We start from the raw sequence: 24,259 nt of genomic DNA on the forward strand, positions 1-24,259 counted from the left end.
ATAAATAAATAAAACATTTTTTTTTTTTAATTGTCATAAGGGGCACCTGGGTGGCTATGTGGGTTTAGCCTCTGCCTTTGACATGAGCTAATGATATGATCTCAGGGTCCTGGGACTGAGCCCCGCATCGGGCTCTCTACTCAGCAGGGAACCTGCTTCGCCCTGTCTCTGCCTGCCTCTTTGCCTACTTGTGATTTCTCTCTCCCTGTCAAATAAATAAATAAGTAAATAATCTTTTAAAAACTGTAATAAAATAAAACAGCTCAGAATTGCACAAAGTAGTCCTAGGTATAGTAAGAGCCCATCATGTAACGTGATACTGATTTTTCCCAACAGCTTTCGCCTGCCACCTCATACCTCGCTCTCATAACCCTCCGTCCTCCTCCACAGAAACACCCCTTCAGCAGTGAACACCCAGGAACACACCTCTGTGGAAAGACAGGCAAAACAGCCCATTTTTTTTCTATTTTTCCCAGAAAAAGGCAGAAAATATTTCTTCCAAGGTAACCATCCATGACCTGAGTGCTTTTACAATTCTATAGCAGATAATTTAATGTGCTTTTAGGAAAGATGAGAGTTAAAAACAACACAAAGAGTAATAATGGGTCAGGGGTTAGAATTATCTCAAAAATTAAAAAAAAATTTAAAGATCAAGCATAATTCCGACTTTGCTCTGGGGTACAAACAAATCTTTGGTCAAAGGTTTACCTAAAAACCCAATCCGCTCCCAGACCTGCTGCCTGGGCCCAACCACAGCCTTTCAGGAGGAGAGGGGTTCTCGCTGTCTTAGAGCCTATATGACATCCAGCCCTCTCCCCCAAAGTTCTAACCCAAGCCCAGTTCCCAGCTTCCCTGACATAACCATAGCCCACCCGTACTTCTAAGAACCCCTGTCTGTTCCTTCTTACCATGTCCTGCCTAGCAGCCTACAGGGACTTTCTGCGACCCCCGGCTGGACCCCTCGGCTCTGGGCCAAGCGCCAGCCCCAAGGCTCCCACTATCTGTCTGTCTAGTATCTGAGACTGCTTCCTGCCTGCCCACTTGGACAAATGTCCAGAGTCTGTCCTTCCATATTATCTCACTGGTATCGGAGCGCGAAAAGGTATCTGCCTAACCCAGCCCTTCTAGTCCAGCCCCCTCTGCGGCACCAAGTTCAACAGTGGTGACAGGCCACCGCGAGAAGGCCCTGACACAGCAACGCACATCGGTGCTTGCTGTGTGCTGAACAAGTCTAAGCACCTTTTATGAATTAATTAATGAATGAATCCTTGCAACAACACCATGGGTCAGGTGCTATCACCATCCCCATTGTAGGGATTTATTTTTTAAACACGGCCCAGAATTCTTACATGACCTACCCAAGATTACAGAGCTAGTCAGCTGGCAAGTTCAAATCCCGCAGCGTGCCTCCAGGGTCCAAACTCTTTACACTGAGAGCGAAAGAGGCTGGCCCTGGGCCTTCCAGAAAGGCAGCTACTTTGTATCCAACCAAACACCTTCCAGCCTAATCCTCCTGCCCTTTTTGACTGGCCTGTGCCTGGAAATCTGAAATGCCAATGCCAGTTTGCCAGAAGTGTGCTCTTTCTCAAGTCTCACCAGGGGCCAGGGCTGCCCTTCTCACGAGAGGGACCGAACATCAGGCCCCACCCACTTTCCGAAATCACCAAGGCCCCTCTGTCATGGGCCTCGCCTACCCTCTGTCCCAGCTCATGGTCCCTTGGGCATTTTTTCTCCTCTGGCTTTATCGGGGCAACAGAGAACCTATTCTCACCACAGTCACAACCTCTGGGCCCAGTAGTCTCCTGCCTGACCGATACCAGGACCTCATATCGTTATTAAAACAAAAAATGTCCAGTCAAGTCCAAAAGCACCAAGCCACTCACTGCACGCAGGCAATCTCAGTCTCTCTGTGCCAATCTCTCTCTCTTTCTTTCTCTTCCACCTTAGGTGCCCTCACCTGTCACAATGGGGTAGGACTGTGGCCCAGGCACGCTGCTCCCAATGTCGGCAGGGGTGGGACTGGTCAGGTTGGCCTTCATGTCATCCAGCCCTCCAGCCAGCGAGGCCATCGCTGAATACTCAGTGGTCTGAAAGAAGAAACAAAACAGAGAGAGCTCAGTATCCAGACTCCAAAACACCTTGGCCAAACGTCAGCACCAACCACATTCTGGGGTTCAGCCCATGCCGGTGCCAAGGCCCACTGAGGGCTCACAACCCCCTTTCCCCACCCCCAGTGTTGAGAAATCAGGCTCGGCTCAATAGAACAAGACAGGTGTCCAAACTCGGCAGTTGTCCCTGGGGGAGGAGGTGCAGCCGCACTAGAATCCCAGCCTAGCTTCCTGTCCCTGCAGGTTCTACCTGCCCTGTCCTGGCGGCCACAGACGGCCACTCCCACGCAGGGAGGGAGATACGAGCAACCAAGAACAAGGCAGAGATAAGAGTCGTGCTGCCAAGAGGATGGAGAGAAAAGTGTCCAACTTCAATGCTCTTAAACCACAGACGCAGAATCCCAGAAATAAGGTTAAGAGGAGTCTGAAACATCATCATGCCACGCTTTCATAGAGGCCCAAGACAAAGAGGGTTCTGTCCACGGCCAACAGGGCAGAATCCCAGTGCAGGGAGTAGTCCCCCAAAATCTTTCACTCAAAATCCAATACAATATGACCAAACGAACCACAGTTTGGCGAGCACCTGTCTGCTGAGAACTTCGGGGCGCACAGCTCAGACTGAGCATGATCACGCCAACTGTGGGCACCTCGCCCACAATTGTGCTCCTTTCTTTAAGCCATTTCATGAAATCAGAGCTTGGGATGAGTCATTTTCTTGGCATCCATGCCACCATCACAGCAGTCTCCAAAAGATGCCAGCCTTGGTCTTCCCATTCAGGGACAGACAAAATGAGAAGCATGAATGCCAGGTCCCTTCCTTCCACCTAACCCCCAGGCCGATCTTCAGGTAAAGAAAATATTTGCAGGGGTGCCTGGGTGGCTCAATGGGTTAAAGCCTCTGCCTTCGGCTCAGGTCACGATCCCAGGGTCCGGGGATCAAGCCCCACATTGGGCTCTCTGCTCAGCGGGGAGCCTGCTTCCCTCTCTCGGTCTCTGCCTGCCTCTCTGCCTGCTTGCGATCTCTGTCATCAAATTAATAAATTAAATCTCTAAAAAAATATTTGCAAACACCTAAGCCGAAGACTTGGGTGTGCATATCAAATTGCGGTATAAGCAGTTCTCTCTAGGAGCCTGGTCTCACCTACAGAAGGCACATCCCTGTCTGTCCAGGCTTATGTCCTTGGTAGACAGAGACAGAGAAGCAAGCAGTCTTCTGAGAGGAGATGCGGGTACCTTGGGTAGGAGGCTGAGGACTGAGCCATAGGGTACAGAACTGGGGGAGCCCCTGGGCCAGTGGCAGGCAGGCAGGACTCAGACACAGGTACATTCCTGCTGCTTCTCTTGGAATATGAATTAGAAAGAATTCTTGGGCAGCTCAAAGTGGGGTGGTTGGCAGCCGTGAGTCAGCGAGGTGCTGCAGGCCCAGGCACCCTGCCGTGAGCCTCCCTGAGGACATCTTTGTTTGGAGCCCCTGGGCTCTCCATCATCTCCAGCAGAGGCTGATTCTGAAACATGCAGAGAAGAGCACAGGCTTCTGAGGAGGAAGGACGAGAGGGGGACACGCCTCCCTGCCATCAGGAATCACTGTAGAGCCATAGTAATTAAGACAGCGTGGGATTGGCACGGGGCAGATAAATAGATCTGTGAAACAGAAGCGAGTCCAGGAGCTGATCTGTGCATATATGGAAACTTGATATATGAGAGAGGGGATGTACAAATCAGCAAGGAAGGATGGCCTCTGATCAGCAGTGTGAGGGGGACCCGGTTATCCATTCAGAAACACGGGGGGAAAAAGAAATTAGATCTTTACTTCATACCGGACACAAAAATCAATTCCAGGTGGATTGGAGACCTAAAAGGAAAAGGCAAAGGCATCTAACGTGGTTGGCTCTAGGTCCAGCCAAAAATCCTTGGGGAAAAGCCTGCCCTTCAAAAGGAAACTAGTGGTCCTGGGATAATAACATGGGTTTCTTGGTCACTGTGAGGACAGCAGTGGGTCCCAGTTATCCCTCTGCCCTGATCTGATGCCTCCTCCTCCAGGAAGTCCTTCCTGACTACCACTCCTTAGGAGGCAGGAGACCTGTCTGTGTTCTGCTGGCCCCACCAAGTGGTCATGCCAGGGCAATAAGAACCACAATCTTCACACCCATGTCAAAAGCTCACATTTATTGATCCCTTGCTCTGCGTTAGGAGCTTTACCTGAATGTTCCATTTAATCCTCACAGTAACTCCATGAAATAGGTTCTATGTTATTCCCATTTACAGACGATGAACTGAAACCTATGATAGAAGCGAAGTAGCTTGCCTTAAAGTCATACAACGTCTAGGTGCCACAGCCAGGATTCCAATCGAATCCACCTGACTCCCAAGTCTTGAAAATGACTCTAATGATTTTCATACTGTGAGTCCTGGCCTGTAAACACATGTGAAATCAATTTGCTAGTGCCAATATTGTAAAAAATTGAAATTAGAATGGACTAGAACAGAAAATATCTAAGGTTCACACACACAGCAAGAGTAAGTCCTGTTTTAGAAATCTGTTTCACGTATAAGTGGATACAGGTCTACTAAGTAGAGGTGAGAATATGTTTCTTGCTTCAGGTCAGGACCAGGAAAGTTTTCATTCCATGCAGCGAGAAGCTATTGGGCAAAGATCGCTGTCTAGACTTCGTCCCCCACCGAATGGGACCTGGTCATGCCATTAGCCTCCTAATTTGCTAAAAAAAGGAACCTGGAAGGCAAGCTCACTGGAACAGCTCCTTCAGTGCATTGCCATGAGCAAAAAAGGAGGTCAAAACAATTCTGTAAGGGTGTCTTTCAATTCTGTAAGAGCTCCTGGGACTCTGGGGTAGAGGACAGGGCTCCTTCTTCTCTGTGCTCCCAAGTGCCCTTGTGGAAGCCTGAGCATAATGAATGTTCAGTGTTTATTGAGCCTTTCTTATGCACAAAATGGCATGTGAAGACCAGACATGTTCTCTGATTCTCAGCCACAAACCCCAAGGGAAAAGACACGTGGCCCAGAAGCTTTCTCCAAGAGGAGCTAGAGCACAGAACCATTCGTTGAATGTGGAGTGAGAAGTGGTCAGGACAGGGTTCTTGGGCAGGTGGGACCGAACCCGGGTCTGGGTGATCCCCAACCCCCAAGGCTGGTAAGTGCTGTAGGAAGGCTCAGAGGTAAGAGGACAGCAGGGGTCTGGACAGGGCACATGCCAATCATTGAAGGAAGTGAAAGTAGAAAAAGGCAAATATGGAAAGGTAGTCGAGCTAGGATTTGACTGTGAAAGGCTTGCACAGGGAACATATGGATGAAAACATGAATGAGTGACCCTTAGGCGGGCCAGGCAGCAATCTCAACCAAGAGCCAGCAGCCCTGCATCCTTCCCTACCCCACTGTCAGACCTGCTCTCTTCCTGGACTCCAGCCTGGGCAGCTGGGTCTACAAGGGAAAGCTTTCATCTCCCTCAAGAAAGCAGAACCAATCTGGGTTTAAGAAAATTGCGAGGGTAGCCAACTAGGATATTCTGCCTCTTAATTTCTTTGATGTCCGGTTGGAAGTGTCTTCTAGGTATTTGATTTTGTTTTAGTCAATAAATTGATTGTCAAAGTTTGTCCAGTCACCTTCATAGTTGGGTTTGGATCACCTTTCCCAGATAAAAATCTGTAACTTGAGTTACACATGTGGGAGGAGATCCAAAAATCCAGTCTCCCAACCACGACTGGCTGCCAGAAGGTAGAGTGAACTTCCCTAAAGAGTGGGGGTCCTGGGGACAGGGGACTTGGAAACCTGTCCTCAGCTGTCCTTGGCTATCTGTACCTCCCACCACCACCACGGGGTGGTTTGGCCCAAGTCTAGACCCTTCTTTTGTAGGATTCCACAGCTGTTATTCTGCTCCTGCATGAGCCAAGGGATGCCATCATTTAGTTTTGGTGTTAGTTTGTTTGGTGTTAGTTTAGGACTACCCTAAGTCCTCATCATTGCCCGTCCCTTGGGGCTGCTGCTGATTCTCTCCAATCTCCTGGGCTCCCTTCCTCCCATGGCTGCTCCTTAGCCACTCCCAGCAGTCCTACCCTAGAGGACTCATCTCACTGGTCACGTAGAAAACTCCTACACTGTCCACAAGACCCAGCTCCAATGTCACCTCCTTGGTGAAGCCATTCCTGAGTCCCCCACTCCTACAAAGAAATCATGAATCTGTCTATGCTTCCCTACTTCCACAGACCTCCATTACCATACTTCTACCATGTTTAATGGCCGTTTGTCTCTCTCCCTCTAGGCTGCCTTGAGAGCATAGAATAGGGAACATTCCTAGAGCCCCCTAAGCGCATTAGCCACAACACTTAAAAATTAACTGAGAAGTGTTTGAACAAGAACCCTAAGTGATACGCTAACTTTCCCCTGCCCCACCCCCAACTCTCCCCTCATCAAGTGAGGCGACCAGAAAACAACCACCTTGGCCACCATGAGTTAAAACCTCTGGGGAAGAGCTTTCACTCTTCTGCGAGAAAATATCAGGCATTCAACATTTGTTAGAGGAAATAAAAGAGTCATATGAAGAACTTTTTTTTTAAGCCTCTGAAGACGCTGCCCATTAGAATATTCAAAGTCCTTGCCAGTCTCTCCCCAGTTCAGCACCCCTGATGTGTTTTCTTCCTACTGAGTAGTTAACCTGCCTGTGGTTGAGTAAGAGGAACCCTGGAAACCACGGCTTACCCGTTTTTGCTTTGGCTGCCAAGAAGCTCAGTCAAATTCAGTGTTCAACCACCACAACCACAACATTGCTGGCACCTGGCGCTAGGACCTTCCCTCTTTTGCCACGTCATTTCTGAACTTTTTCTCAGCCTTAACTTACTAACTTAGGTACGTGTAATTGTTTACTTTGCAGGACATCTCAGGTCCTTCATGAAACTGGAAACTGGACGAGGTAGAAAGAATGACAGATAAAGGAAGATGGAAAGGAAGGTCAGGAGACAGAAAGAGGAGAGAGAAGGCATTACCGGTGCCTCTGGTAACCGTGACAACCTACTTCCACTTCTCATAGTTATTTGGGGGACCAAGGGCTGAACAGACGGAACACGGTGGTCACGCGTGCGTAAGCATGTTGGTGCTCCCACACTCTCAGGAACAGAGCCCCCTCTCCTCCCACCACCGACAATCACAGGCAATAGCTGTGTTCCACACTTCTAACTTCTCTGAGCCCTCGGGGTTCTTTCTTAGGATGTTATTTGGGGCTTCTGCTCCCTTCCCATCAGAGCCGCCCTGGTGCCGTCCTTGACCATGACCCAGAAAGAGAAATGAACTGAGGACAGCAATTCACAGACTGTCCACTCCAGGGCAACCAACGAGGATAAATTCTGCCTACTGCCCCAGAGTCTCTTGAGGCCTCAAGGTCGAAGCCAGCAGGTATGGACACCCTCCTCACAGATACCATGCTCCAGATGATGGAAAGTCTTGAACTCTCCAGTGTCTGAGCTAGACAGATTCTCAGGGTCATCTTCTTCCCCAACATGGAAAAAACTGAGGTACAGGCAGGGGAATGGACTTCCTCAGCTAATTTTTATCTGATTCATATATAGCCTTTGTCCCTGTGGTAGAAAAAAACTGTGAGCCAGGAGCCATAGCACGGTGTTCTCAGCCCAGCTCCGCCTCTCCCTCTCCTGTGTGACCTCAGGCAAACCGGGCCAGCTCTTGGGGCCTCATTTTCTTTGTTAATAAAATGAGATTTGAGTCAAACTCCTTGCTGCCTGCCTGCCAGGATGGGTATGCAGGTCCTTCAGATAAGGGCAGGGATGGCACTCTGGAAGCTAAGCCACACAAGGGGAAAGGAATCCTAGGAGGGACTCCAGGAGCCATGTGCCCCAGGAAAGTGGGTGCCGGGTGTCATTTGGGTCCCTAGGAAATTACCTGGAAAAGGACTGCCTGGGGCTGCACCAAGTATTGTCTCATCAGCACGGGGCACCACTGCCATAGCATGGAGGAGAAAAGAAACACAGACACGTGAGAAGGAGGCAGCACGAAGGAGGGCAGGGCATGGGGACAAGGCTGCAGGGCTGGCTACCTCAGACGGCTACGTCAGCCCCAGAGGCTTCCCCGTCACCTGCGGGGCTCCTCCAGGCTTGCCGCCCAGCCTCAGGAGGTCCTTGGGAGCTGGGCCAGCGCCAGGCCAACCACACCCATCCTGAGGGACCTGCCCACAGACACACCTACCCAGCGGGGTACATGAGCTGGAGTTGGGGAGCTCTGTCCCCAGGCCCTGGTCTGATGACCTGAGACTGAGGAGGCAGACGGGTCTGGATGCCTCGGGCAGCTGGGTTGGAGCTGGGGCCTGAGGACTGCGGTCTCCCTTCCTGGCCTCTGCTTCCCCAGCTGTCTGAGGACTTGCATGTGATCTCCAAGTCCCCTGCCACCACTGAGGGCCCTTTGCCCCTCTAACTGGTCACCTGACAAAGTAGGGATTCCCTCTGCAACAGATGAGCTCCAAGACAAGAAAAGAGAGACAGAGGGGATCCTATAGGTTAGAGGAGACTTGAGACGTATCAATGGGTCGCAGTGTGGACCCTGACTCCCACAAATAGACTGTAAAAGATATGACTATAAAAAAATATTATGACATTATGAGACTGTTATAAATGCACACACAGATTGTATATTTGAGATATCTGGAGGACATTACAGATTTGCTAACTTTTTAGGTGTGATAATGATATCATGGTTATGCTTGTTAAGGTCTTATCTTTTAAAGAGTCATTCTACTTAATCTCACAAAACAAACTGAGGGTTGCTGGGGGGAGGGGGGTTGGGAGAAGGGGGGTGGGATTATGAACATTGGGGAGGGTATGTGCTTTGCTGAGTGCTGTGAAGTGTGTAAACCGGGCGATTCCCAGACCTGTACCCCTGGGGATAAAAATATATTATGTTTATAAAAAATAAAAAATAAAAAAATTAAAGAGTCATTCTAAAACATTTACAGATAAAGTGATAGGATGTCTGGAGTCAGCTTCAAGACGAAGGTAACGAAGTTCAGTTCTTAACAAATTGTGGCCTAACTATGTGACGGGATACTACTCCACAGTACAAAGGAACAAGGCACTGACGCATGCTGTAGTGCAGGCGAGCCTAAAAGCATGCTAAGTCAAAGATGCCAGGTCTGGGGCACCCGGGTGGCTCAGTCAGTTAAGCATCTGCCTTCGGCTTAGGTCATGATCCCAGGGTCCTCGGATCGAGTTCCTCATGGGGCTCCCAGCTCAGTGGGGAGCCTGCTTCTCCCTCTCCTTCTGACCCTCCTCCTGCTTATCTCTTCTCTTTCCCTCGTATGAATAAATTTTTAAAATCTTGAAAAAAAAGAAAAGAAAGATGCCAGATATCAGTGGGGTGTCCCAAACTGGCAAATCTGTCACACAGAAGGCAGACCAGGAGCGGGAAAGGGCTTCATCTATAAATGTACATGAAGGGTCTTCTTGGAGGGAAGGAACTGTTCTAAAACCGGACTGCTGGTGTTGGTGGCACAGTTCCATAAACGACTAAAAATCACTGACCTGTATACTTCAGATGAGTAAATTTTATGATATAAAAATTAAAATTCAATAAAGCTGTGGGAAACTAAAGCAGTGTGGGGGCAGCAGGGGCACCTATGAAACAGGACAAGCCAGTAGTTAAGAATCTTTGAATCCAGGGGCAGGGTGCTTACAGGCTAATTAGACTATTTTGTCGACTTTTGAAATCTTCCATAATTAAAGTCTAAACTCCCAAACAGCCCAGATTTGAGGCACGACCCCACTTGCCGCACCATCAATTGTCAAAAAAACACCCGCAGAATAATGGGAGCACCCCAGAGGAAGCGGACAGCCAGGAATTTACGGTCCTGAAGTCTGGTACCTCTCCATCTCCAGGGATGTGCCAAGGTTCCAAACACAAGAAGCATAAGGCCTCCTGTCTGCCTGGCCCTTTCTAGTTGGCAAAGTCCTTGCAAAGATGGAGCTCACAGAGGGGAGCCCCGGTGTGCCCAGTGCAAGCTCAGTCCTGGCCCGTTACCCCCAAAGCAGAGTTAGGATTTGGCAAGACTTCACTATCAGCCCAGCAGGGAAGCTCACACATTTAAGGCAGGATGTCCTCCTCTGTAAAATGCCGTGGCCCCAGGCCGAGCACCACTCCTCCAGCTAGGGAGAGAGCCCTGGAGCTGCAGGCAAGGAGCAGGAAGGTTCCACACTTTTATAACCCTGGGTAACCCGAGAACTGGACCTGCAGAGCACACTTTAAGGAAAGTTCTGTCGCGGGGCACCTGGCCGGCTCAGCATGTGTGTGTGCAACTCTTGATCTCTGGGTTGTGGGTTCGAATCCCATGTTGCGTGCAGAGATAACTTAAAAATAAAATCTTTAGGGGCCCTGGGGTGGTTCAGTTGGTTATGTGTCTGACTCTTGATTTTGGCTCTGATCATGATCTCAGGGCTGTGAGATCAAGTCCCACATCGGGCTCTGCACTGGGTATGGAGCCTGCTTAAGGTTCCCTCTCTCCCTCTCCTCTTGACCCTTCCCCCCACAAACAAACAAACAAGTAAATAAATAAATAAAATCTTTTTTAAAAGGCAGGGGGAGGGGGGAATAGTTCTGTCTTGACTACCATGGATCAAACCAATTTGCAGGGAACCTGGAGACCAGACACTGCGTTGGACTCCCTTTCACCCTGCGATGGGGTCAAATGAGGTACATGGACCAGAACTGGCAGGGCCTTCTGGCTATAAGGCCTCACCTGGGGGGGAGGGGTTCTGTGCTCTCCATAGGTATGGTCCTTGCCAGTTTCTTGCTGATGTGGCTGAGGTCAGACTCTGTGGGATTCTACCCTGAATCCAGATGCCTGGCCGCCGTCAGAAGAGTATGGCTAAGGAAGCCCGCCAGCCCTGAGGCCAGGAAGACAGGGTTTAAACTGGACAGCCAAGTTCACCCTGTGTGGAACCAGGCCAGGCACCTCATGGTCCTGGCTGCTTCTCTCATGTGCAACATGGGGATATATGACCTTCCTCCCAAGGTCGTGAGAAGGCACAAAGTAGGTGATAAGAATGTCAAGTCCCACAGGGAAGTCCTTTATATTCTCATATTTTGGGTTCTCAGGGCAAGACGTGTAAACAAACACTTGAAACATGCTGCAGAGGGCAACAGGAGAGATCCTGTGGTGGGGGGACTGTTCTCAGTCTAGAGTCTATCATCGCCAATACCTTGATGTGATATTGTACTATAGCTTTGCAACATATCATCACTGGGAGAAATGGGAAAAGGATATATAGAATCCTTTTGTATTATTTCTTACAACTGCATGTAAATCTGCAATGATCTCAAACCCAAAGTTTAATTTAAAAAAAGTAAGAAACAAAAAACAAGGTTTTAGCGTTCCATCCCCACTGAACCTAATAAAGATGAATTAAACTTCTAAAAAATGTTTGCTGGGGCGCCTGGCCAGCTCAGTGGGTTAGGCACCCGGCGATTTCACTCAGGTCGTGGTCTCAGGGTCCTGGGAGCAAGCCCTGCATGAGTCTGCTTGTCTCCCTCTCCCTCCGCCCTTCCTCCTACTCCCCCACTCTTTCTCTTTCTCAAATAAATAATTTTTAAAAATGAAATCAATAAAATAAAAAAACTAATTGCCAGGGCAACAGGAAAGATCCTGTGGTGTCTCAGTCGATCAAGCGTTTGACTCTGGAGTGACTCTTGATTTTTGGCTCAGGTCATGGTCTCAGGGTTGTAGGATCGAGCCCTGAGTTGGCTCCAAGCTGGGCATGAAGCCTGCTTGGGATTCTCTCTCCCTCTGTTGTTCCCTCCCCTCACCACTTGTTTGTGTGTTCTCTCTCTTTAAACAAACAAATAAATAAATAAATAAGCTGTAAGGGGCTGCTGTAAATGATGCTTGCAAAAGTACTCCATAATCTACAGTGGTACTGTAGGTATTGACTGAGGGGGAAGAACTGCATGGATTCTGAATGACCTCCCCTTTCCAGGAAGCCTTCCCCGATTTCCCTTCTTGCGCATTCCTCAAACAACTAAGTGGTCATACCTCCATCACTACACTTAGCACTTCGCATCATACACCTAATTGTTTAGGGTCCTCATCCCCCCCTCTGGAGTGTGAACTTCATGAGGATGGAGCTATGTCTCCCTCCTCTTTGTGATAGCAGCTCCTGGCCCAGTGCCCAGCTCTGAACAGATGTGACATAAATGCCTGTGGAACCAAATGAGCTGGGACAGGTACCATGGCCTGGCTCTGCCAACAGCACCCGAGGTGCTTCCTAGGGTCACTGAGAGGATAAGTGATCTCAGGGTGCTTTTATTTATCAGAAAGCACTAGAGACACGGATGAGACATGCTCTCTATTCATTTGGCTCTCCAGATCTGTGCTCATGCTTGGACCACAGTGGATCACAGTGGAATCAAATCGAGAGATTTGCAAAGTTTACCTGACTCATCACCCCCTACTCTGTGACAGCCTCCCAGGCACCCCTCCAGCACACCCCCAGACACACACCCAGGTGGTGTGGAATAGCAGGGGAAGCCCTGCAGAGGGGACTGAAATTAGAGATTGTAGTTTCTGCCCAAGAGAAATTTTTCCAGCAATGACTAACAAGAAGGTCCCCTTTTTCACCCCTAGCCACTTAGAGAATTTTAGTGAGCTCCAAATCTCAGAGCCCAGAGGAGCTCAGGAGTGATGATGAAGGCTGATCTTTTATCTGATGTTTGAATCCTACCAATGACAGATAACTCACTACTTCCTGAGCCAACCACTGCCTGGCCACCCAGCTTGGCTATGAGAAAGTGCTAAATCCAGCCCCTTAGGCCTCCCTACATTGGTCTTGGGTATGCTCTCAGGGGCCCCACTTTCTACAAATGCCACGGGAGGCAGTGCTGTTCCCTCCCGGAGCCAATGCAGGGCCCCTTATGTCCTCCACTCTTCATTCTGGACATGTTCTCTCTGACTGGGGCATAAAAAGCTTGCTTCTGCTTTTCTGATGACCTCATCACCTGGATGACTCGTGCTGTTCTCAATCAATGCAGCGCTCATGACAAGTTCATTAGAAATGGAAAGTGATTACATATGTAATTTTGTGTAAGTGTTCATTTTCTCCCACACCTACCCAAGCATTTTCAAACTCTTCCTGGGTTCGCGTTGCTTCTTGGTAATGTTGACCTGAACTATACAGGCCCAGTCCAAATTCCAACCTACTTTTCCAGCTTCCACTCCTATCTACCCTACTTTACAAACAACGTCCTCTACTCCAACCACACCACACACAACTTCCCTGGAAGCCCACATCAGTACCTTGGCTCACACTGTCTTCCCACCGAGTCGAAATCCTTGTTGTCTACGATCCAGATCAAAGGGCATCTGCTCCTGAATCTTCCTTAAATTTGTGGTTGAAATAGATCATTTCTTTCTCTTAATCCCCTTCTCTTAATCTCCCTGCACTTCCTTTAGGACGTTTGTTCTATGCTACTTTACTCTAGTAATCTGGGACCATGTCTGCGCCCCCTCTTCGATGGGAAGACACCTACAGGTAGCATCTCTGCCTCAGTTGAAGCTGGATCCCACTAGGCCTGGGAAGACCTACCCTGAGTGAAACTGAGCAAGGGTGGGAGAGAAGGGGCAAAGGAACCCAGGGCTCACCCTGAACCTTAAGCGTTCTGTTAGAAGAGGGGAAGAGGGGACGCCTGGGTGGCTCAGTGGGGTAAGCCGCTGCCTTCGGCTCAGGTCATGATCTCAGGGTCCTGGGATCGAGTCCCACATTGGGCTCTCTGCTCAGCGGGGAGCCTGCTTCCTCCTCTCTCTCTGCCTGCCTCTCTGCCTACTTGTGATCTCTCTGTCTGTCAAATAAATAAATAAATAAAATCTTTAAAAAAAAAAAAAAAAAAAAAAAAAAAAAGAAGAGGGGAAGAGAAGGCCCTGGGCACAGAGCATTCTGGCTCTTATCTTCCAAATGCAAGAAAAGAAGTGACAAGGCTTGGAGCACTAAGCTTTCCTTCTGGAGGATGAGAGTGGGGACCAAGGGGTCAAGGCCTCCTAAGTGATAAGAAGGTGCAGTGTGCGTGTGGTGGTGTGTGTAATGTGTGGGTGGGGAGCAGGGAGATCACACAGGGGAGGAGGAGGAAGAAGACACCTTGTTCTGGAGCCCCAGGGCCTGCTCGGGTTCTGCCTGTCTGTGTGATGAGTGCCTCCAGATCCTGACATGAAGAAGAGGGGAGAGAGTCCCCCCAAAACAAAGCCCCATCTCCAGGCAGCCAAACCCTGTGGGCATCTCCCAGGTGGTCCAAGGTGGGGTCTAGCTGTCTCATCCTGCTATGGGACTAGAAAGGGGGCAGGGAGGCTCATTATCTCCAAAGGAATGCAGCCCTACTGGCTAGCAAAGGCCCTGAAGAGGGGCATGCAAAGGGTACCCTTCTCCCTGCCATCCTAAAGTAGCTGGTGTGGGAGTGGAGGGGTTGCTGGAGATGTTCATGGTTGACCTTTCGGGATAGACTTCCCAGCTGCAGGAGGACAGAGGTTATCCTGGAGCCGTAATGGAAGGAGACTTCCCTCTGCAAAATCCATGGAGTCGGGGCAGAGAAGTGAATGCCCTGCCCCGCACACCTGTCTCTGCCCGACCGCCCCTGTGTGGTGAGGCCCACGTGTGCATACACATACACACACTGCTTGGGCCACAGGCCACCTCTCTGCCCTGTCTGCTCCCTCTGAGCCAGAACCTTCAAAAGGGTGATACTCTGCAAAGGCAAACACAAACGGCCTTAGGGGAGAGTGCCCTCTTTGTCCCCAAGGTTTGCTAGGGCCAAACAGAAGCCAGGCAAGAGAAGCACCAGGAAAAAAACAAAAACAAAAACAAAAAAGAAACAACAACAACAACAACAAAAAACAAAGCTGAGAAGACCAGGACTCCTTGGTTTGCAAGTCTGAGGCCTCTACAGGCTGTCACCTAAACCCTCATACACTTCTAATAACCCTCAGAATAACATGAACTCCCTAGATGCCACTTACATACAGCTACGATTCCAGGTGTTAAAACACAGTCATTTCCTGCATCCTTGCAATAACCCTAGGGGTATTAACATTGTCCCCACTTGGCAGATGATGAAAGTGAGGCACAAGGAGCCCAATGAATGTGTCCCCATCACCCCCGGTGGTGAGACCCCAAGTCTAAGATCTTACAAGCACTACCCACCATCTCTCTGCCACTGTCATCAACCCCATTCCAGGACAGGTGAGAAAACCAAAGGTAGGGAAAGCAGCTGAGCTGTGGAGGGGGTGTCAGACTCAGTCCTCTCTGATCTGTGCTCTTCGTTGGAATTCCAAGTGTCTCACCTGGAGGTGCCAGGGCCCAGGGAAAGAGATGCCAACTCTCAGGCCAGGTGAGGTCCCATATATTTCACAGGCCCCTTCAGACACCTGCTTGCTCCCGACACTGCACCTGTCATGGGGCCATTCCCCCTCCCTGAGGGCCCTTTCCCTTTCTCTGCTCCCACCCTTGTCTACCCACCCCTGCAAGGCCTGGGTCAAAAATGACCTCCTGCAGGACATGTTTCCAGATGGAATCGGCCACAGATGCCATTAACTTTATTCTCTCTTCTCCCTGCTCAGACTCGGAGGACAGCCATGCTCAGACAGATGCCAGAACTAGCAACTGATCTTAACATTAGTGAGAACTAACAGAAACAAGCAGGACCGCGTGACATTGTTAGTCCTGTCAAAGAAAAATCAGGTCTCAGACCGCTTGGTTCAATCACTGTGTTCCTTATCAAAGGTAACCTTCTGGCTTTTAGAGACATCAGAAACAGAAGGAAGTAGACCCCAGGCTTTGGTTTTAGCTATTATGTCTAAGCCCAAATTTAGCTAATGTAGGCAGTAGCAAAAAAACCTAGCACAATGACAACAGTATTTCTGTGTATTTGCGTTTTTATCAGGGTTAACTTGACTTCAGAGCCTTTGCTTTTAATTATTGATAATAACTTCCTGTTCTGCAGTGATTTGCTAATTTCATGAATCTCACATTTTGTACCTGGAAACAAAGCATAATAATCATTTTGGGTGTTTTAATACCTACAATTTACTTAGCAAGCAAGCCCTTGGCCTTGAGTCCAGACATGTAAACAAACACACTTCTGAGAGCCTGGTTTGAGTCCCATTTCTAACAATTCCTTTTGTCTCTCATACACACATATACATTAAATTTAGCCTTCTGGTTTTATTTCCTTCACCTCTCTCCCACAAATCAAACCTCAAATAATATAAAACTGCTGGCTGGAAACAGGCTTCCCACAAAAAAACAAACGCTTTCAAGCCACATCTCCCAGTCCAACCATCTCCACCTCCTCTGTCTCCTCCAACAAAACAGCCCCCTCTCTGCCCAGCCACCCTGGAAAGGCCTGACATACCTCATTTTCATTTCTGGGAGAGGAAGACGTCTGACCCCCAAATAAAACCTCAGTGATAGTAAGAAATGGGGAAAACCCAGGCAGACTTCTCTTTACCACCCGTGTCAAGCTCACAAAGAGAAAAAAAATCGTACCATCCGACATGGTTGGGAGAGTTTAATCCAAAGCAGTGCTAATTAATATCCCGGCTTTCCAGAAGCCAGTGCCACATACAGCTGCGAGGGCAACAAGGCTGTTCTCCCTTCAATTTTATGGGAAGAACATTTTCATTACAAAGCCTCCTCCCAGGCCTTCCTCTCTCAGCCAGATTAGCCTCGAGAAGGAAGCACGTGATCCAGGTATCAGAACTCCTCTCCCCATTAATTTTGTTATTTATATCCCATTTTAGAAGTTTATTGGTGCCACTCCCGGGGCACCTGGCCAGAGCCCTTCTGACAGACAGTGGTACCTTCACGTGTCTCCTGCTCAGGAGCCAGGGCTGCACTGGTCACCAGAATGTGCCAAGTTTTTGCAATGTGCCAGGGAGAAATGTCTGAGTCCGGTGGCATTTCCTGTCTCTCCACCGCAACACACACACCATTGTGGAAAACGAAGGCTGAAGGGTTTAAACTCACTCATTGGTGAACTATGTCTGGGCTCAAAGGCTGAGCCTGAGATAGGGGTGGTCCCCAGAGTCCCCTGAAAACCCTGAGGGAGGCCCTACGCGACCCCACCCAAATCAAGCACATCCCCAGCAGTTCCGAGCAGGCTTGACCCATTTTGAACCCAAACCGCCAGACCACGGGCAGGCCTGGCAAGGCCACGTGTCTTAGCATTTTTCTCTGAAACCCCACGTGCTCCAGTCTGTCTCTTTCCAGCCTCCTAAAGGGACCCCAAATCCAATCTAAATGTCTTGAATTTACCTGTTTGTTTTTTATACATATAAATAGCTGCATTTCCATTCTCTCTTTGTTTCTCATTTTCATTTGGTTCTAATATCTGCATGTAAATGTCGGAAAATAGCATCTGTAATTGGAGATTATGAAGTATGGCCAGCTCCTGACAGGCTGCTAAGGAAGATGGATTATCCTCATTTTTCTGTAAATTTTGTCAATTTTGGAATTCATAAGCTATCAACACTGATCAAAATGGGACTTCACAGCTGTGTCAAAAAAAAAAAAAAAGAGAGAGTGAGAGCGAGCGGGAGCTCTCGAAGGCAGGCGGTTGTGGATAGGGGCTGGCTGGTGGCGTGGGCGCAGCCGACTGGATGCCCGGTGTCACTGGCGGCCACCCTTCTCCCCTGCGCCCTCCCCTGCACGCTGGCGGCTCCCTCAGCTGGGGGACCCTGGAACTCGAGGTGGGGCTGCCTGGTCCCCTGGCTCAATCAAGTAGCTCAATCACACAACTGGAAGGCCGCAAATCCTCCAAGGGACCCACTCAAACTCGGGACTTAATTTATTGCTGGGCGCTGCCTTCCTCATTTATCCAGAGTCGTTGGCGGGCTCCCTGTGTGCGCCTCCGAGATGTTCTACTCCTTCCTGACCATCACGGCCCACTTGAGGCAATTGTGTTGGTGTCTCTCTCTCAATTTTCCCATTACTGGGAGTAAGTACTGTTGGGACTCTGTAATAGCCCGACTGCAGCCCATATCAATAACAGATGAGGTTTAATCGTCCAACACAGAAATTATTTAGGCGCAGTAAGGACATTCAATGTCATTTGCATAATGGCATTTCTATCGCACGCACCTAACCTGTCTTGCATAAACAAGGCCTTGGGACCATAAATAATAATAAATCATGACGTCTGCACGCCTCTTGCGGTAATAGGAGCCACTCTTTGTGGAAATTATTTCAGCAGGAAATGGGCACTGTAATTTTAAAGACATGAGGCGCTGTGAGGCGCGGTAAATCACGCGGGCACACGATTCCCCGGGAGCAGCCGGGGGACCTGTCCCAAGACGCGGCGACATCCCCAGGACGACGGGAGGAGGAAGGCACACCTTGAGGGGGAAACGTGGGGTCTTCCAGAATGAACATCAGCACGGGCTGCTATCCCTGTAAACGGCAAGAGGGCGGGATGCTCAGAAAGCCAGCCTGGGGAGAATTGGTTCAGACCCGGAGGAGCCCGGAGACCTCAGGTCAGAAATAGTGTTTGCTCCAGGAGAATGGAAGTTGCCTGCGGGCAGCTGGTTTTGATCTTTGCCTGCTCTGTTCCCTGCTTTCCCTCCACCACTGCCTGGCACCCCGTGGGCACTTGGGAAATTGCCTAAAGAAGGGCGAAGAGAGGAGGAGAGAGTACCTGGACCTAGGCCGTGATCAGAGGAGAAGAGCACTGAAACCAGGGGAAGGGGAGACAGACAGAGGCACACGGTCCACTGGAATTAAGGCAGGAACTGCCCCAGAAGCACCTCTGATCCGGTGAGTGAGAGTGCAGAAATATCCCGCGAACGCCAAACCAGGTCTCAAGGCAGCTGTGGGGGAAGAGAAAGACCTAGAAGGGGGGTGCTGACGAGCAGAGTAGGGAAAGCTGCGGGCTCGGGGCAGACACAGCTGTCTTAGAATCCCTGCTCCACCATTTCAGAAGGCCTGCCTCATCGCTCCGCACCCGGCCTCCTCTGGGCAGAACCAGCCTGAGAACAGTACTTGGCCCACAAAGCTGTTCTGAGGGGGAAATGAGGTCGTGTGTGCAAAGGATACACACCAAAGCAACCACAGTGTGGCTTCCAGAAGTGAAGGAAGGGGCTGAGACCAGAGTGGTCAGCTTCAGCCTTATCTACAATGCATTAATTTTACTAGAACAGAAGTATTACTGTGTCATGGGATTTTTAAAGCTGATGAAGTTTCAGGGGCTCCTGGGTGGCTCTGTCAGTTAAGGTCTGCCTTTGGCTCAGGTCATGATCCAGGTCCTGGGATCAAGCCCCACATCGGGCTCCCTGCTCAGCAGGGAGACTGCTTCTCCCTCTGCCCCTCCCCCTGTTCATGCGCTCTCTCTTTCTCTCCTACACTCTTTCTCTCTAATAAATAAATAAAATTAAAGGGGGAAAAAAAAGCAAAACTGATGAATCTTCATACCTCTGGGCCTTGGCACATGTTATTTCCTCTGCCAGAATACCAAAAGCTATGAATGTGCTGACAGAACAGCCACAGAGAGCCGGCGATTCAACCACAACCGCATTTGTCTCCCAGAGGAACTTAGAGAAACAGCAGTCATTTCACCAGTAAGTCTGCCTTTCCAGCCCAGAGGCCTGGGCTGTGGGCTGTGTGGTGTGGGGAATGATGTCAATCACAGGCACCCACAACCTCTGGGCAGGGAAGTGACTCCGTCAAGCTTACACATACACCTTATGCTCACCGAAGTGTGAAAACTGCTCAAAAACCAAATAAGGTCTGGAGTTTTGTTATTAGTATTGTACCAATGTTCGTTTGGGGCCAATGAACCTTGGTTCTAGAAGAAGATGGTAATGATAGGGAAGTTGGGTTGAAGTATATGGGAACTCTCTGTACTACCTTTACATATTTTCTGAATTTAAAATTATTCCAAAATAAAGAGCATGTGTTTAAAAAAAGAAGAAGAAGAAGAAGAAGAATCTAGACATTACTCATAATAAGAGAAAAGCAAATTAAAACCACAATGTATCCTTTTTCATCTATAAGGTTAGCAAATAATTCAAGCTGTTGATACTACACTACGTGGGCAAGCTAGGAAAACAGGTCTCACTTCAGGGCATGAAGCTCTTTGGGGAGCAGGGTTTTAGGATTTCAAAATTCATAGTGCATACAAATGGACCCAACCTTTTCACTTCTGGGAAGTGTTTCTTGCACGTATAGTCTCACGTGTGCAAAAATAAATACGGATAAGGATGCTCAATGCAGGCTTTTTCGACTTTTGATTGAAAGTGACGAACAAACGATGTGTTAAATCAATTACAATATTCTGTACTGTGGAATGCTATGTAGCTGTTAAAAAGAATGTAGCAGTGCTCTATCGCTATGCAACAATTTTTAAGAAACATTCCTTCACGGAAAAGAACAAAAGCAGAACAGGGCATATAGAATGCCAACACAGGTGTTCGAAAAGAAGGAATTACCTACATTGTAACACACATATAAACAAACATATACCTTACTCTCATTCAAGGATTGCATGTAAATCTCTAAAGAAGACGGAAGATACTGTTCACAGGAGCAGCCTCCCGGGAGAGAGCTGGGTAGCAATGAGCAAAGAGTGGGGAGGAGACTTACTCTTCACAGTCTACCTCTGGTATCGTCCGAAATTTTTACCATTTGCCATGTACTACTTAATAAAACTTTTTGAACAAAAGCAGTATTAGGGAAGTGCTGATGAGCACGGGCTGCCTGGACTTCAAGAGGGCCATGGTCATGCTCTTGGACCTGTTGGGACCTCCTCTGTCTTGAGGGGCCCCCTGCACGTCTCTCATCACCCAGCGTGTCTGGCACAAGTCTCTCTGGCATCGTGCTGAGCAACAGGCTGCTGTGTACATGAATCCGTGCGTCCACCACGTGTCTAGAACCCTGGCCTGCTCCTCAGCTCAGAGGGAGGTCAGAGGCTCTCTTACATCAGACCCATGGCTCCAGACAGTGTCTCAGCACGAAGGGATTTGGGGTGTCCCCATTCACCAATTCTCAGGAAGTTGAGGCTTAGCAAGAGGAACAGCTGTGCTCAAGGACATGGCCCAGATCAGAGTGCGGGTCTCAGGAAAAGTGACACTGCTGTCAGGATGGAGAAAAGAGACCGGCTCCATTTCTCAGGCTCTCAATTGCTTCACAGGCAAAATGTGAGTAAGAGCTTCTGTAGGCCCTTAATATCCCAGAAGTATCGATAAGGTCACACATAGGGAAAGCCACCAGAGAACGTCCCAGCACCTTACACAGACAAAAATCCCCACTGACTCACAGCTTGGGCCTTGGGAAACTCCACGATGGATACATTTGAAACATTTACAAGTCCTCCTTGTGGCAAATGTTATGCTTAGCTGCTGATCTACCTTTTATGTGGAGCTGTGTTCCAACTCAATCAGGGAGGTGCTGTCATTAGTATTCCTCCTTTCTGCAAATGCAGAAACTGAGGCACAGAGAGAAAAGAAGTGAGTTTCCCATGGTCACACAATAAAATTGTAACTGAGATCATTCAGCTGCAGTTGCTGATGTTGGAGGCAAAGCTTTTAGCAGAGAAGCTGTGAGGGGGAGTAGAAGTTGGCTGCGTCCCCAAAGTGCACAGGCACGGTAGACCTGGGTGCCATGAAAAGCTACCTGCAGCATAGCTAACTCTACACCAAGGAGACAGGGATTCCTACAAGTCCCCTGGCCCCTCCCACCTACCCTCCTCTGCACCTAGTTCTCAGGTCCCCCCACTGTGGGCCTTCTCTGTCCTCCAGTCTTCCCCTCCTCTAGTGTGTCCCCCATCGTGGCCAAACCTGCCTATTCTCCATCTCAGTCCCACCATCCCTCACCTCAACTGCTTCACATTCTCCCCTCACCCCCTTCCCTGTGACATGTGCAGGAACATCTTGCCCCGTGGGTCTCTGGTTCATCTGGACATTGACTGAACACAGCTCCCCAGGGACGCCACCTTGAGGCAAGTATAGTCCAAGGGTAAGATCTAGCAGAGGGAGAGCGAGTCTGGGGTCCCCAGGCCCTTCCCAGTGTGTGGCTGGCTGGCTCCTAGCATCTCACAGGCACTCCCTCCAATCCATCTCCCATCCTTGCCTATCCCTTGTTTCAAATGCATACTCCTGGCCTCCAGAGTATCGTGAGCCTGGAGTTTTACCACGCAACATTTCTTTCAAAAATCAGAACCTCATGGTGAGATAAAGCTGATGTTTACTCTCTTCCCTCAGCTCTACTGAGGACATTGCTGAGGATTTGTGGATTAGTTCGACATTCACACACACACACAAAAGCCACATCTTTGCAAGCTATTTAATACCCAAAGAGAAGGCCTAGGGATCTCTGTATGAGGATTCAGGGTAAAATAATATTGCCAGAGAATTTTCATAATGAAATCAGAAAGGATACATGAAAGACTTTGAGAGAAGAGTCAATGAGTCCCCGAACAACCATTCCTATTAGCAATTGTTATACTAACTTCACTTACTCATTCACTCATTCTTTCCTACCTCATCACTTTCCAGAACAGATACAAGGCAGCTCACAATGGCGCAAAAAATGCAAGGAGGTGAGGAAAGCAGAAAGGGAAGCGAGAGGAGACACGGGACAGGCTAACAGCGAACCCATCCCACATGATCGGCCCCGGCTCTGCCCCACATGGGGACCCTTGGTGAAACTGCACACGATCCTACAAAGCAAGAATTCCCCGGCCCCGTTTTGTAGATGAACAAACAAAAGCTCCACAAGGCCAGGTGACATGCCTGAGACCACACAGGTGGTAGACGGTGGAGTTGGGACTGAACCCAGGCAATGTGGCTCTAGAGCCCTCGCTCTCAAACACCCTCTACGCCAAGATCAAGGCTAAAGACTTAAGAACTTGCCATAGGAGGGACCATACCTGGGCCCCCTCACTGCCAGCTAGAGAGGAGAGAACTGGTGCGATACTTCACAGAGCCCATGAGACACAAACCGTCTTTTGCTCCTCGGTTCTTCGACGGACTCGCAGACCAAAGGGTGGCTCTCCCTGAGCCCTCCTCAAAGAGCGAACTGAGAAACTGTGAATGCCCCCCAGACTCCAGGACAAGTGCCACAGGCTGTTTCCTCAGGTGTCCCTCGTGAAGATTCAGGTATCACTCCAAAATGCAATGCAGCAAAGGTAACTCTAAGGGGACCACATGTGTGGTTTAGTTACCCAACTGAACAGTTTAATATGGAAACAAGTTTAATAAACAGAATACTCATAGATTACATGTTCTCCACGCGATCTTCCCTAACTAGTGCTCCTCTGAGCCAGACTAATAACAATGGAAAACATTTGGAGACCTAACAAGTGGCAAGAAGGAAGCTAAATACAGACCCAGCTAAAGGCTGGGAATGGCCCTGACACCCGCCCGTGAGATTGCAAGGGCTAGAGCTGCGCAGACATGAGCAGACCAGAGACCACATGACGGGGACAGGAGTCTCCTTAGAAAATTGTTTTGGATCCACTCCAATAGACAGACATCTAGATGATGGAGACTCAGGAGTTCTCCTCCAGTTAGCACTGACACGGGTTAGGTCCCAGAAGGCACTGGGGGCAGGGGTAGCCACACTCCCATCACTGTCATTAAAAAACAAAGGAACTAAAACTCCCTTTGGACAGTCAGCTTTGATCAGTGCTGTTTCCCATACCTTCCAAGATGAAATCTATGCCAATATAACCAAATCAAGTGGCTTGCTAAAAGGGACTGCTATTTATAAATCTGTTCAAACATGGGGAACGGGCCCTAAAAATAGTAACTTTTACTTCAGAAGACCTGGCCCACAGCCATTCTTTCTGGCTTACGGGATCAGCTGATGCCATGGCATGGGCCACTCCATGAATGAGACAGAGGAGCCTGTCCTCAGATCCTGGCACAACTACTTACCAGCTGCATGGCCCTGGGAAAGCTACTCAGCCATTGTGTTGTTCAGTTTCCCCATCTGTAAAACTAAGACATTAAAAGTCCCTACCTCACAGGGCTGTAGAGGGTCTGAAACTGGCTAATGAGTTAACACCAGCGCTGAGCACAACATGAGTGTTCTGTGCCCGTAAAGCAGCATGGTTTTGCATTGGAGAAGATCCAACTTTGAATTCTCTGCACCCACACACACATGCACCACAC

General features: G+C 49.1%; 1 protein-coding gene across 10 annotated transcripts in view; it reads right to left on the minus strand.

The window, feature by feature from the left end:
• PAX5 (paired box 5) overlaps positions 1-24,259 on the minus strand; it is a 195,206-nt gene that overhangs the window by 82,566 nt on the left and 88,381 nt on the right. For 6 of the 10 annotated variants that reach the window (XM_045081578.1, XM_004747607.3, XM_013053780.2 and 3 more), the window contains exons 7-8: positions 8,011-8,067; positions 1,958-2,087 (exon numbers count right to left, since the gene is read on the minus strand). In XM_045081578.1, the coding sequence (XP_044937513.1) occupies positions 1,958-2,087; positions 8,011-8,067 (187 nt within the window). The remainder of the gene's footprint in view (positions 1-1,957; positions 2,088-8,010; positions 8,068-24,259) is intronic. The other 4 variants (XM_013053781.2, XM_045081584.1, XM_045081580.1 and 1 more) reach the window with 1 other exon arrangement.

The sequence above is a fragment of the Mustela putorius genome, unplaced genomic scaffold (genome assembly GCF_011764305.1).
Source record: "Mustela putorius furo isolate JIRA1106 unplaced genomic scaffold, ASM1176430v1.1 tig00000580_pilon_pilon_pilon, whole genome shotgun sequence".
Lineage (NCBI taxonomy): Eukaryota > Metazoa > Chordata > Mammalia > Carnivora > Mustelidae > Mustela > Mustela putorius.